General features: G+C 47.4%; 1 protein-coding gene across 10 annotated transcripts in view; it reads left to right on the forward strand.

The window, feature by feature from the left end:
* MYRIP (myosin VIIA and Rab interacting protein) overlaps nt 1-13,628 on the forward strand; it is a 359,689-nt gene that overhangs the window by 29,288 nt on the left and 316,773 nt on the right. For 9 of the 10 annotated variants that reach the window (XR_012667170.1, XR_007355038.2, XR_007355036.2 and 6 more), the window contains one exon: nt 591-713. Coding sequence is in view for 4 of the 10 variants with exons in the window: in XM_048838874.2 (XP_048694831.1) it covers nt 604-713 (110 nt within the window). In the remaining 6 variants the exon portion in view is untranslated. Of the gene's footprint in view, nt 1-572; nt 714-13,628 lie in introns of those variants that run through there. The other variant, XM_048838875.2, reaches the window with a different exon arrangement.

Here is a 13,628-nt window from a genome sequence, read left to right on the forward strand (position 1 = left end):
TGAATGGCAGTTTTTTGAAAAAACATTTCTAGGTGGATTAAGACCAAACTGGTAACTTGAGGTATTTAGTCCAATAGGGCAAGGCATTCCAGAAGCATGAATCTCACTCCTTCATTGGGATCTCAGTGGAAATTGTTAAAATAATCTGATGCTTTTCTTGGAAATAAAATTGTATTTTATTGGTTTCCAAAGTCTACATGTAGTTGATTTGATTTTGAACTCTTGGAATTTCTAAATTTCTTTTTGGTCACCGTAACATATTACTTGTAGGTAGAGTAGCAATGTTGCCACTTACCAAGTGATAGAAATAATATTTGCCCATTTTTGAAAATAACTTTTGAGGTCCTATTTGAAATCAGGATGGAATGAATGAAATTAACTGTGGTGCACAATCCCCCTAAATGTTTGTGCAGGTTAGAGGTTTTAAAAAAGAATAAAATACAAAGAGATTCTCGTGTCCTCTGATGTTATGGCCACAATAGTCCTTTATTTTATGAATTCATTGAAGTCCACACAATGCTTTCAAGTTGTTCGCTTGGTACTTTGTTGCCTTTTATGATTTCAGGTACTTTTTTATTGTTTATATCCAGGATAGATCAAATAATGGGGAGGAAACTGGATCTATCTGGTTTGACAGATGATGAAGCAGAGCATGTTCTTCAGGTGGTCCAACGAGATTTCAGCCTTCGCAAGAAAGAAGAGGAGAGGCTGAGGTAAGATTTTATGAAAATATATTTTCATTTTGATTGTCCTGTCTGGGTAATGAAAAAGATGTATACTGAACAAACTGGAGGAACTTGGCCTTTCAGCATCCATAATAAATATTTTTCACATTATGAAGCTGGATGTATTCAGCACAGAATATTTATTGTGGTTTGTAATTATAGCCAGATTCAGTTATTTGATTAAATACCATAATTGATTTATTTTTTAAAAGTGTTTGAATACATTTTTTTCATGCAAGTGAATAGGAGAAGTAAGCTAGTGTGCGTGCGCGAGCTCTCTCTCTCTCACACACTCTGTAATATACAGTATATTGTGTCGAAAACTGTTGTCTGACCAAATATTCAACTTCTGCTTTCAGTCACACAAAATCAGTAAAAAACAAAAAGAGCCCCTTGCAAAGCAAAGCAAACTAAGTGTGAAAGACAATTTCCCTCATATACTAGCAGGAATGTGAGTTGGTAGATGCAATAGCTTTCCCATTGTTTCCAACTGTATTTCCTTTTGTGTGATCCATGTTTCTTTTTTAGCTTCTCTAGAAAACATGACTTGCTTATCTTGAAGAGAGACTGAAGTACCTATCTATACTTGTTGCATGCAATTTCTCTTGCCCTAATGCTGACTTGAAAAACGGATACCATTTTTTATCTTCCAGCATCTCACTGGAATCACAAGAGCAGGAAGTTGCTTAAGAAAGGATATGAAACTCAGCCTGTATGTTATATAAATTGAAGAAGAAATCCCTCTTTTTATTGTTGTTGTGGTTTTATTTCCTGTTGCTATTCTCTGAAATAAGGAGGAAATACATCATCACACTATCCTAGTTCATTTTGAGTGCACTGACACCCACTGATCTAGTGGATGAGAAACTTGATTGGAACCCCAAGGTGCTGGATAGCTTAGGATAAAGGGGAATTTATACAGGAATAGACCCCTCCTCCCACTGAGTACCCCTTTGTTCGTTGGCCAGACAGATGCAAGTTGATTGGCTCTTGCTTTCTACAGTCACTTAATTAAACCCGGCCTGGGGTTTCTCAGACCTCTTTCACCATTTTTAGCCACTTGAGGCTGGTGTCCAGTGCAGATAATAGGCCAAAGAGCCAGCAACCAGAAAATAAGAGACATGTGATTTCTCTGGTGGACCCCAGGTCTATGGAAAAATGGAGATCTGGAGAGTAGGAACCCTCTTTGGTATCTTCATTCCCCTTTGGAGGAGGAAAAGGAGAGGATTCAGCAGAGGAAGATGAAACATTTGCATTGGCACTAGGGAGGGTACCCCGAGTATGGGCTATATGATAAATGCCCTGTGAACCCTGCACTGGATGCACCTAATGCCTGGCATGGGTAGATGGATAGATAGTGCCCTTCTTGGATGTGAAGTTTTAATAAAGTGGCCTGCCGCTTAAAATCCATCCCCGTGTTTGTCCTTGTTCACCTGTGTCCCCTGATCAATAAGCAAGATCCTGCCCAGCTTTTCCAAACAGTGGTGGTGTGGTTCTGCTGTGTGGAGGAAGGGCAGGATGAGGAGGGCACACACAGGGAGACTCTGCTGTACCCAAGGATTTTAGTGGTTACTCCATTGCAGAATGAAGGCGGGGGAGGGCTAGAGATAGTGCAGGGTGGGCTAGAAGAGGAATGAGGAAGTAGCCAGGGGTTACTTGAGCATGGCCAGTTGCATCCTAATGAACTGAGAGTACAAAAGCTGGGAAAGATGCTGCAGCAATGGCCATGCTGTGATTCCAGTTCTCTCCCCCATCCTCCCCCAACCTGAAGAGATGGTTCCATGAACCTTGGTCCCCAGGGAGAATCCCTGTGCAAAGCCTATTTATTCAGGGGTCGTGTAGTGGTTGAGGATTTGTTTCTGGGGTTGGTCTATAACCGTTGTTGGTTAATAATAGTCATTTATTTGTGAAAATGGGGCATGGGAAAGTGAGAAATATCACAAACTAAAAGCAAAATGGGTTCCCACAGTACACAACTGACCATTAGCTGGCTTAAGGAACATTCCATGTTTTGGGGGAGGCTGTGCAATTCTGTTTGCATGCTTTCACAAAGAATTCCTGAGCAACTAGTTTCCTGAGCCAGGATCTGTTCATTTTGTGCACTGCTGATAAAGCCACATTTCTCTACCACAGATTGGTTGTAACAAATGTTCAGTGACCAGACATTAAATTCGGACCTTTTGTTAACTAAGGGATCACTTGCAAAGTTACCGGTTGGTTTGTGGTTTAAATTGTTGTGGCTGGTTTTTGCAGTGTGACATACCAGAGTACAGTCCATACTAATGAGTAGCTGTGTCACCCCTGCCCTCTAACCTGGAGTGCCATTTAAAATGCTTTGCTGCTGTAGCTTTGAGTCTGGACTGCTTACAAACAGCCTCCAGCATGTAAGTCACTCCCAGCACACAGCCAACCAGGCACACCTTCGTTTTTTACCAGCCTGGATTATTCTACAGGGTGACCCTAGCACCCCAATCCCAGATTTCCCCCCAGAAATGTATGTCCTTTATTGCCCAGCCCTCTCCGAGATGGTACAAATCTACTGAGTCCTTTATTCCTTTCAGGGACTAATTATGCACACAACTTGTTACCCCAAATGGAGTTACCTGGATACTTCAGCTTGAACACACTGGATTAGATAAAACAATAAACAAGTTTATTAACTAAAGCAAGATTTAAAGAGAGATATTGTGAGTGCATGTAATTAGGCATAGAAGTCCGACATGGTTACAAGAAAAAATAAAGACAAAATGCTTACAGATGCCTAACTTAACAAGCTATGTTAGATTCAAAGCAAAGTTTTCTCACCACATGCTTTCAGCAGTCTCACTGAACAAACTCTTTAGGTCAAGATCGCTCCCCTGGAGTCCAAAGGTTGCTTTCTTTGTCTCTTCAGGTGCAGTGAATGCAATGGGTAGGGGCAGAGAGAGGCTGCTTTGGGATGTTTATCCCTCCTTTTTATGTTTTGACTCCGTCTTGAAAAACATTTCCATCTGAGACCCAAGAGACAAAGAGTCTATGTGGAAGGATGTTCCCTGCTGGCTTTTTCCAAGTGTTTTGAATTTCCTGTTTGCATTTAAGCAGTATACAGGGTAATCAAATTAAGTCAAGCACACATTCCTTCCTTTTTTTAGGATAGACCTGACTTCTGCCTGAACAGGACTGTGGGGTTTGAAACGTGTGTTAATAACATCATACAGGGAATCTTATAACTTCACATACAATGTTGCTGTACGTATTTTACATTAGAACAGTACTGACCAGCAAATTGAGTTTTCACAAGATACCTTACAAGGTATACTTTGTACAAAGATTGTTACAATACTGTGTAGGGTATGAACATGGGTTATATTCTGTCTCTCATGTTACAATACAGTAAATATTTTTTTGTTCGGTGGAGTAGTGTTGGGAGAAGGAGCTTAGTATGATCAAAGGGATAATATTTACACACAAGAGTTTCCCAAAATGTCACCTTATAAGGAGCTTTTGCCTTGTTTAAATACAACTTATTTTGCAACTTATAATAAGTCAGATCAATTCTTGAGGCTATTTCTATGTAGTTTTAATTTTTGAAAAAGTTATAATTGGCAAGATCTGTCAGCCTGATGATGATTTTAAAATGTCAGATATAACTCTATACTTTCTGTAGAAGACAAAAAACACTGTTTACATATTAACATTGTATAGAGTTTTGTTACAAAAATGGTTACAGGTACGTATGAGGATGTTTTGTTTTGTGTTTTTTTTTTTTAAATTTTGGTGTAATAGTAATATATTTCCTTTTGTTACGTGTACAATACAGTTTTATATAGGAAATTGATAAAAACCTTTATAAACTTTTGTAGATTGGCAAATTAGCTAATACTGAATGTCAGTTGTGAAAATCAAGAGATCAATAGATTTTTACATAGCAAGTTTGTTTTTTGAAAGGGAACTTATTAAAGCTTTCACATGGAATGTATTTTATTTTTATATGTATAATATAGGGAGAGGTAGGTTTCAGCATACCGGCTTGTACTATACAGAGTTTTACATTTTTCCACTGGAATTTCAGTAGTTACTTTGGAGAGCTGACTTTGGCACTGAAAATATTGTTGTTTTGCTCTGTATGACAACAACGAACAAGAACCGTTTAAGATAATATAGGAGAGTAGACGCTGATATAGCGGAAATCATCTAACAAGAATGTAAGCTAAAAAAACTGAAATAGGTTGATGGCTTGTTGGCTGCAAATCCACTTTGCCAGCAGAATATAAAAGCTTACTAATACACAACTAGAATGACAGTTTAAACTAATGTATTTATTGGAAGTGTGGCTAAAGTTAGGAAAGATGCAAATACTGCATAGTTTTCAGTCACATTATGCCAATATCTTCCATTAATTCTTTCATGTAGTTTTGTCTATTCACATTTCTATGCAGCGTAAATTATAAGATGTAAGAAATTTATGACAAAGTCAGACTTAACATTTTTAGCTGGATGGTTTGATTTATTGAAGCTAATGAAAGTGTCATTGCCTCAGAAGGGCAAATGAGTTTCATGTTGTCTTTCCCCTCTGATGCATACTGTTAGTCTATATCCGCAAAAACAACGAGGAGTCTGGTGGCACCTTAAAGACTAACAGATTTATTTGGGCATAAGCTTTCCCACGAAAGAAAGCTTATGCCCAAATAAATCTGTTAGTCTTTAAGGTGCCACCAGACTCCTCGTTTTTTTAGGTTCGTGTGTCATTTGAAGAAGAATGTAGCACTATTGTAACCCATGTAAAACCTGTGCATACACAAAATAAAAATAATCAGGGGTCTGCTTTGATTCTGCCCCCCCTTCGTTATTTATTAAAATGACTTGAATGCAGATTTTTCCAATATTTTTCCAATATTAATTCATCATGCTTTATATAGGAACTGTGTAAGTCTTCGCTGGCTGGACAAGTTGTCTAGTTTCACTGAAGCTTCGTAAATATCTTTTGCATTCTCTGCTGTAATGCTCTTTTGTAACTTCTTGTAGCAGGCTCCTAATCAGTAGTTCTTAAACATTTTAATGTCATCTTCTCTCAGAAGCTCCCAATCCTGTTCCCACACCTTCTAGTGAGTGATTATATGAAAATGTAATAACTGAACAATGTTTAAGGTGACCAGATGAAAATAACCTCACTCAGTGTTGAGTATATAATTGGTTACTTCCACCCATTTTGTATCTGTGCAGTCTATTTTCTCATATATGTTATAGAACTCAGTAATTATTCATACCATATATCCTATCATTGTCTGCTATTCCTACAGCTTGAATCTCTCCAGCTCATTTTGTGTTGGTGGGATGTTTTTTGTTTTATTTGGCTACCCTTCCTCTATTTTAGTGTCATCAGCAAATTTGATCATGGCTGAAATTAGCTCAAAGAGATGCCCAACAAAGAGACATGTTAGTAGACTAGCTTTATTTTCTGTGAAACAATGCAAACAGGCATATGTGTACAAGGGAACTCTGGGAGGAATATAAAGGCACTCAACTTGAAGTGATGCCTGCACAATTGAAACTTGATGGTATGGTGGGACCACCTTGTCTTTCAAATGTGTAGGCTTCTCGTTTATGCTAGAACCTTTTTTAGACCACTGGCACATGTGAGAACCACTGCTCTAAATAACTTAGGTAGATATACTAACTGGTGTGTTTCCAGTGGGAATTTTTGGCACCCTGGTTTAGAATTAGTGCAGCTGCAGCAGTGCTAACACTGGGAAAAGACCTTGTCAAAACTGGGTACTAGTATTTTTTAAAATCATTTTTCCATATACCATTTTTCCATTAGTGTCCACAGTGGGGGTGGGGGAAAGGGACACGACCCAGACAGAGGAGCTTACAGGGGCCTGATTATTATGTACATTAGGCTATTTACACTGCCAGAGGGTAAATGAAACTCTGATCCTCTATGGTTTCAAGATGCTATGCTGGGTGGGTGTTCCTGCTAAATGGAATTTGTCAGTATGAAGACATTATGAAATGAAATTTATCCTTCAGTTCTAAGTACTCTATCACAGTTTTTCAACTGTGGCTAGGAGTGCTGAAGCCGGTTTTCCCGATCATTGCCATTTTTACTTTTGCACTTCTAAACAGAGGAATTATTAGACTCTGTGTAGGAAGGGCTAGTGCTCTGAAGAGATTTCTGACTACTCTGCTTACTCCACTTGAGAAATAGCCACACATATGGTTAGTGAAAGGCCTTGTGTGTGCTGGCAATTTTCAGAAAATTGGCCTAGGGCTGGTGGAAATGCTAATGTGGATGGGGCACAGGCATTTTTACCAGTGTCGTCTCACCCTATTTGTGTTTCTCAGGATCTTGCACTATGTGGAATTCAGGGTCAAGCTAGACCATAAAAAGCAAGTGGTTTTTTTTTTTTTTTTAAACCTCATTCTTCTGTCTCCTATTACAAGAGGATTTAGTATATGGACTGTATGTGTCATAGGTCTTGCAGATAAAATTAAAGTTCTGTTAACTTGTGTTTACAAAGCGCCTTCTGTGTAATTCATTTCCTATATTGGAAAAATGCCAAGTCAAACACACTGGTAACTAACTGGCTGTTGAATCAGTAGAGGTGTATCTATTCATATTCTTCATTCCTAGAACAGCTTTGCTTCAAATAGCTTTTAACAATATAGGTTTTAAAAGCTTTTTCCGGTTTTCAGCCTTGCTGTGTCCCTGAGCAGTAGAATTCCAGAAGATGACTTTGATTTCTGAACACTGAACTTTGTTGCCTTACGTAGTTTAATAGAACCGGCATCTATTTGGCCTTTACCAAATAGATGGGGAGGGCACAAGGAGGACCCTTTATACAGATTTTACAAGCACCAGATATGATTCCAGCCCCCGTGATTGCTCCCTTGCTAACTCCTCTGGGGATGCAGAGAAGGAAGGGGAGACTGAAACATGGCTTTACCTCCGCACCCCATGCACTGGCCCTCAAAGCAGGAACAGCGCACAGAGCCAAGAAGAATGGAGGGTAGTATCAGATGGGTGCTCTCTGCATGCTGCAACCCCCGCCCGCAACGTAGAAGTCAAACTACGCCTATGGCAAAGAGGTGAAATGACCATATGACAATAACTATTGAAACTGTAGTCTCTTTTCCTGAACTATAGTCCGTTCACAAGAGTGTCAACAGGAGTGAAATCAGAACCTTTCACCTACAGGATAAGTACCACAGCTCCTGTTACATAGGTTCTTCTTCGAGTGCTTGTTCACGTCCATTGGAAACTTTTTCCCTTAGCAGCTCCCGTCGGGCCAGCGGGGCCCCCCGAGTGGTGCCACTGTGCCGCGCATATATATATATACCCCCGCCGGCCTGACCCCCTCCAGTTCCTTCTTACCATCCGTGGTGGCATTGGAACGTCTCTCTCTCCCTCGCTCTCTCTTGTAGAAGAGCAGTCCCTTAGCCTTTAGAGTAGCTGTTAACAGTTCGTTAACATACCTATTGTGGACACTTAAGTCATTAGGTGCTTGGAGGCCTCCAGCACCCGCCCCAGACCGCAGGGCATGCCGCAGGCCCACGGTTTCAAGGCTTGCACCACGTGCCGCAAACCTATGCCAGTTAGTGACCCCCACGACTCGTGTCTACGTTGCCCTGGGGATGGACATCAAACTGAACTGTGTAGGATTTGCAAGGGCGTTTAAGCCAAGGACAAGGAAAGAAAGAGACTTTAGTCTAAAGCAACTGTTGATGGAGACCGCATTTCAGCTACTGGACCTGGAGTGCCCGACGCCGGCTCAAGCTTCCTTGGTGCGTAGTGCCCCAGAGCTGTTGAGAGACCTGGCACCGGCTAAGCACCGTAAACTGTCGGCCCCAGAGCACCAGGCTAGGCCCTGGCACTGCTCGTCCTCCCCAGTGCGGCCCCCGGTGCAGCCAAAAGGAAGGCGCGGTGGTTCCCTGCACAGGAGGCCGGCACTTCCCAAGGCCCCGAGCGCGATAAGAGCGGGAAGGCCGCGGTACTGGCCTGAAACTGGCGGTCTCGGCAGCACAAGCCCCACCTTTTGAGGCTGCAAAGGACCTCATCGAGCTGTCGGCATCGAGCCCCCTCCTGTATGGGGAGAACCCTCTGGCACCCATGCCTCGGGTGCCATCGAGGGGTAAGCCAGCAATGGTGTGCCTCTCGAGGACACCGTTCTGGCACTGCTCCCGGAGTTGGTCCCAGTCGAGCGCCGACTCCGCGGACTCATACTTGCCAGCGGCCCAGAAGGAGGTTGCAGCACTGGCAGTGAGTCGCCACGAAGAAGCACCGGAAAGACCATGCCGCTCTCCGGCACCACCCAGAGACCGGCACCGGGAGGAGTTGAGACGGCTTTCGCCAGAGGACTCCTGCAGACGATCCCGGTCCAGGGAACCCTGGTCCCAGTCCCAGGGATACCGGTACTGCCCCCACTCAGCCAGGAGACGCTCGTTCTCCCGTGGGCGCCGATCATTGGCACCGCCATGGCCTTCGCGATTGGCATTGCTGCAGTCCAGCACCGACTCCGGCCGCTATAGCTTCTTGCACCGGGCCCCAGACAGCAGGGACCCTCAGGGGAGCTGGCAACCCCAATGGGGGACGCCAGGCCATAGTGCCCAGGGGGTCCAGAAGGGCCAATCAGGAGTATCAAGATGCCCCATCCAGGGCAAGTTACTCAGTGCAGCGGTCCTGGTCCCCGCACCGACGCCAGAGGGTGCCGGAGGCTACAGTATCCAGGCCTCCAGCATAAACCGGAGAGACCAGCACCGAGCCCAGTGCCATCCCATGGACTCCCGCCCTGGCCTGAGCCGGAGGCCCCTCCCACGGGAGAAGGGGAGCAGGAGGACCAACCAGAGGGGGTCGAGCAGCAGCTAACCTCCTCATCTTCCCGCAATGAGGCGGTGGCAGGTACAGAGGTGTCTGGCCCTCTGCTGATAGACCATAGATCCCACCAGGAATTGCTGCAACGCCCAAAACTTGGGGTTGCAGGCCAAGGAGACTGTTGAGCAGGAGGACCCCAAGGTGGACATTTTGAGCCCCGAACGTCCATCCAGTATAGCACTCCCGGTCATTAAGACCATTCAGTCCAACTATAAGACTATATGGCTGACCCCGGCCTCCAGCGCTCCAACGGCCAAAGGAGCGGAGTGTAAATACTTTGCCCCATCTAAGGGCTATGAGTTCCTGTTCTGCCACCCGAGTCCATGCTCCCTAGTGGTCTCAGCAGTAAACAAAAGGGAGTGCCATTGACAGCAGGCCCCGGCCCCTAAGACCAAAGAGGCGAAACATCTGGACCTTTTTGGCAGAAAGGTGTACTCATCTGGGGACCTTCAGTTGAGGATTGCGAACCAGCAAGCCATCCTCAACAGGCACAATTTCAACTCCTGGGCGGTAGTGGGGAAGTTTAAGGACACCCTCCCGCAAGGTTCCCAACAGGAGCTCGTGGCCCTGGTGGATGAGGGCAAGGCAGTACCCAAGACCTCTCTCCAGGCCTCCCTGGATTCGGCAGACGCCGCGGCTAGAACAGTTGCGTCAGAGGTGGTCATGTGGTGCTTGGCGTGGCTCCAGGAGTCAGGCCTGCCCCCAAGATCCAGAATACACTCCAGGACTTCCCCTTCAAAGGGTCCGGGCTCTTCTCTGACCAGACAGACACGAGGCTGCATAGCCTCAAGGACTCGCGAGCTACGCTTAAGTTGTTGGGTATGCACACCCCGGCTACCCAGAGGAAGCCCTTTAAGCCACAGCTTCCCCCTCAATGCCAGTACCAGCCTTGCCATAGGCATGAGCCTTACTGTAGGTGAGGCAGGGAAAGAGGCGACGGCGCGACAACAATAGTAACAATAATGTGCCGGGCCAGAACCAAGGCCAGCACAAACCCCAGCCGGGCACTAAGCCAGGCTTTTGAAGGTGCGCTCGAGGACAGCGTACCAGACCAATTACCGGATCTGTCCCTTTGTTTCCTGAACCGCCTGTCCCGTTTCTCCCGTGCGTGGTCCACCATTACGTCAGACTGTTGGGTCTTACGCACGGTGAGGAATGGGTACTCGCTGCAGTTTGCCTCCCTCCCCCACTCCCACCCCTGTTCCCTGTCCCTCTTCAGGGACCCCTCTCACGAGCATCTCCTAGAGAAGGAAGTCCGCTCGCTGCTAGAGGCAGTAGAGGCGGTGCTGCACAGCCTAAGGGGGAAGAGGTTCTAATCCCGGTACTTCCTCCTCCCCAAGGCCAAAGGGGGCCTTCGCCCCATCCTAGACCTGCGTAGGCTCAACAAGTTCCTGGTCAAGCCCGGTTCCTCATGGTCTCTCTGGGCACCATCATCCCTTCCCTAGATCTGGGGGACTGGTACACTGCCCTTGACATGAAGGACACGTACTTTCATATCGCCATCCACCCAGCACATCAGTGGTTCCTACGCTTCACCGTGGGCTGAGAACATTACCAGTTTGCGGTTCTCCTGTTCGGTCTAGCCGTGGCTGTTCACGAGGGTGTTCACGAAGTGCATGGCGGTGGTGGTGGCCTCCTTATGGAGGCAGAGAATGCGGGTGTACCCGTACCTCTACGACTGGCTCCTGGCGGGCCGATCTGAGGCGGAAGTGTGGGGCCATGTGGAGATGGCCCTGAGATTGTTCCACGAGCTGGGGCTCCTGGTCAACGTCCCCAAGTCCAGGCTTGTACCCATGCACAGAGTGGAATTCATCGGGGCGGTCCTGGATGCGGTGCAGGCCCGGGCAAGCCTTCCGGTATCCTGATTCCGGGCTATCCAGCGAGCGGTGGCCTCCCTGTGCCAGTTTCCAATGACAACGGCCAGGTGCTGCCTGCGGCTGCTGGGCCACATGGCAGCATGCACAACCGTGGTCAGGCATGCCAGACTGAGACTCAGGACTCTGCAGGTGTGGCTCGCCCTGGACTTGGTAGTGACAGCCCAAAGGGACGTGCTGGACTCTTTGCTGTGGTGGCAGTCCCAGCCTGTGGTTTGCAAAGGCATCCACTTTGCTGCCCCACAGCCGGACCTGATGCTGGTGACGGATGCAACAGACCATGGATGAGGGGTCACCTGGGGGACCTCATGACCCAGGGGTTGTGGTCTGGAGTAGAGCGGTCGCTCCATATCAATGTGAAGGAGCTCAGGGTACTTTGTCTTACCTGCCAGACCTTTCACGCCACTCTCAGTGGTCACAGCGTGACCGTTCTGGCAGTCAACACTACTGCCATGTTTTATATAAACAAACAGGATGGGGCTCGTTCCTTGCCACTCTGTCGTGAGGCTCTCCTCCTCTGGGACCTTTGCATAGGCCATGCAATTCACCTCAAGGTGTCCGATTTCCTGGAGGTACGAAACGGGCTGGCGGACTCCCTAAGCAGGTCATACTGCATGCACAAGTGGACGTTCAGGGTGGACGTCGTACTTTTGCTCTTCCGCAGGTGGGGGTTTCCCCGGGTAGACCTGTTTGCCACTAGGGCCAATGCCCAGTGCCTGTGGTTCTGCTCGTTCCAGGGCTGCAGCCCGGGCTCGTTTGTGGACACGTTTGCGATCCCGTGGAGGGGGCTTGATGTATGATGCCTTTCCCCCGCTCCCCTTGGTGCACAAGGTCCTACTCAAGGTGCGCACCTCATCGCCCCAGCCTGGGCCTGCCATCACTAGTACACATCGCTTCTAGAGCTGTCAGTGGAGGCCCTAGTAGTCCTGCCCCTACACTGGGACCTCATTACACAGGGCTTGTCCACCCCGACCTACAGTCACTGCACCTGACGGCACCTGACACCCTGGAGAGCCAGTGCTCCCTTCCAGTGCAACAGATTCTCCTTGGCAGTAGAAAGCCCTCTACCAGGGCGGCCTATATGGCCAAGTGGAAAAGGTTCTCATGTTGCTGTGAACCCCGACAGGTGCGGCCGTGCCAGGCCCCAGTGCACGCCATCCTGGAGTACCTCCTGCACCTCAAGCAGCAAGGACTAGCCCCGTCCTCACTCAGAGTGCACCTGATGGCCATCTCCGCCTTCCATCCGGGGTTCTTGAGGGGGCTCGCTGTTCGCCCACCTCATGGTGGGACGGTTCCTTAAAGGGTTGGAGAGGGTGTTCCCGTACTCCCGCCTACCAGTCCCTCCATGGAACCTTAACCTGGCCCTCTCTAAACTCATGGGACCCCCTTTCGAGCCCTTCGCTTCCTGTTCCCTCCTCCACCTTTCCTGGAAGGTGGCATTTCTGGTTGCCATTACCTCGGCCAGAAGGGTGTCTGAACTGAGGGCCCTCACTCCTGTGCCACTGTATACAGTATTTCACAAGGACGAGGTTCAGCTCTGGTCGCACCACAAGTTCCTCCCTAAGGTGGTCTCCCAATTCCATTTGGGCCAGGTCATTTGTGTGGTTCGAGCGCTGGTATGCTCTTTGGAGTGCACCAAGCCCTTTCGTAAATCTGCGCAGCTGTTTGTGGCTGTAGCCGAGAGGATGAAAGGCTTCCCAGTGTCGGCGCAGCGGATTTTGACTTGGATTACAAGCTGCATCCGGGCGTGCTATGAGCTCGCAGGTGTTCCGGCTCTGGCGGTCATGGCCCACTCGACCAGGGCGCAAGCGACTTCCACGGCATTCCTGGCACAGGGCCCGATCCAGGAGATCTGCAGAGCAGCCACCTGGTCCTTGGTGCACACCTTCATGACCCACTACGCGGTCAACCAGCAGGCCAGAGAGGACGCGGCGGTTGGCAGAGCGGTCCTCCGAGCAGTTGTTCCATGACTCCTGCCCTCCTCCAGAGGTCAGCTTGTGATTCACCTAATGTGGAATGGACATGAACAAGCACTCGAAGAAGAAAAAACGGTTACTTTCTCGTAACTGTTGTTCTTCGAGATGTGTTGTTCACGTCCATTCTACCACCCACCCTCCTACCCCTCTGTCGGAGTTGCCGGCAAGGAGGAACTGGAGGGGGTTGGGCCAGTGGGGGTAT

This window comes from Caretta caretta, chromosome 2 (assembly GCF_965140235.1).
Source record: "Caretta caretta isolate rCarCar2 chromosome 2, rCarCar1.hap1, whole genome shotgun sequence".
NCBI classification, from domain to species: Eukaryota; Metazoa; Chordata; order Testudines; family Cheloniidae; genus Caretta; species Caretta caretta.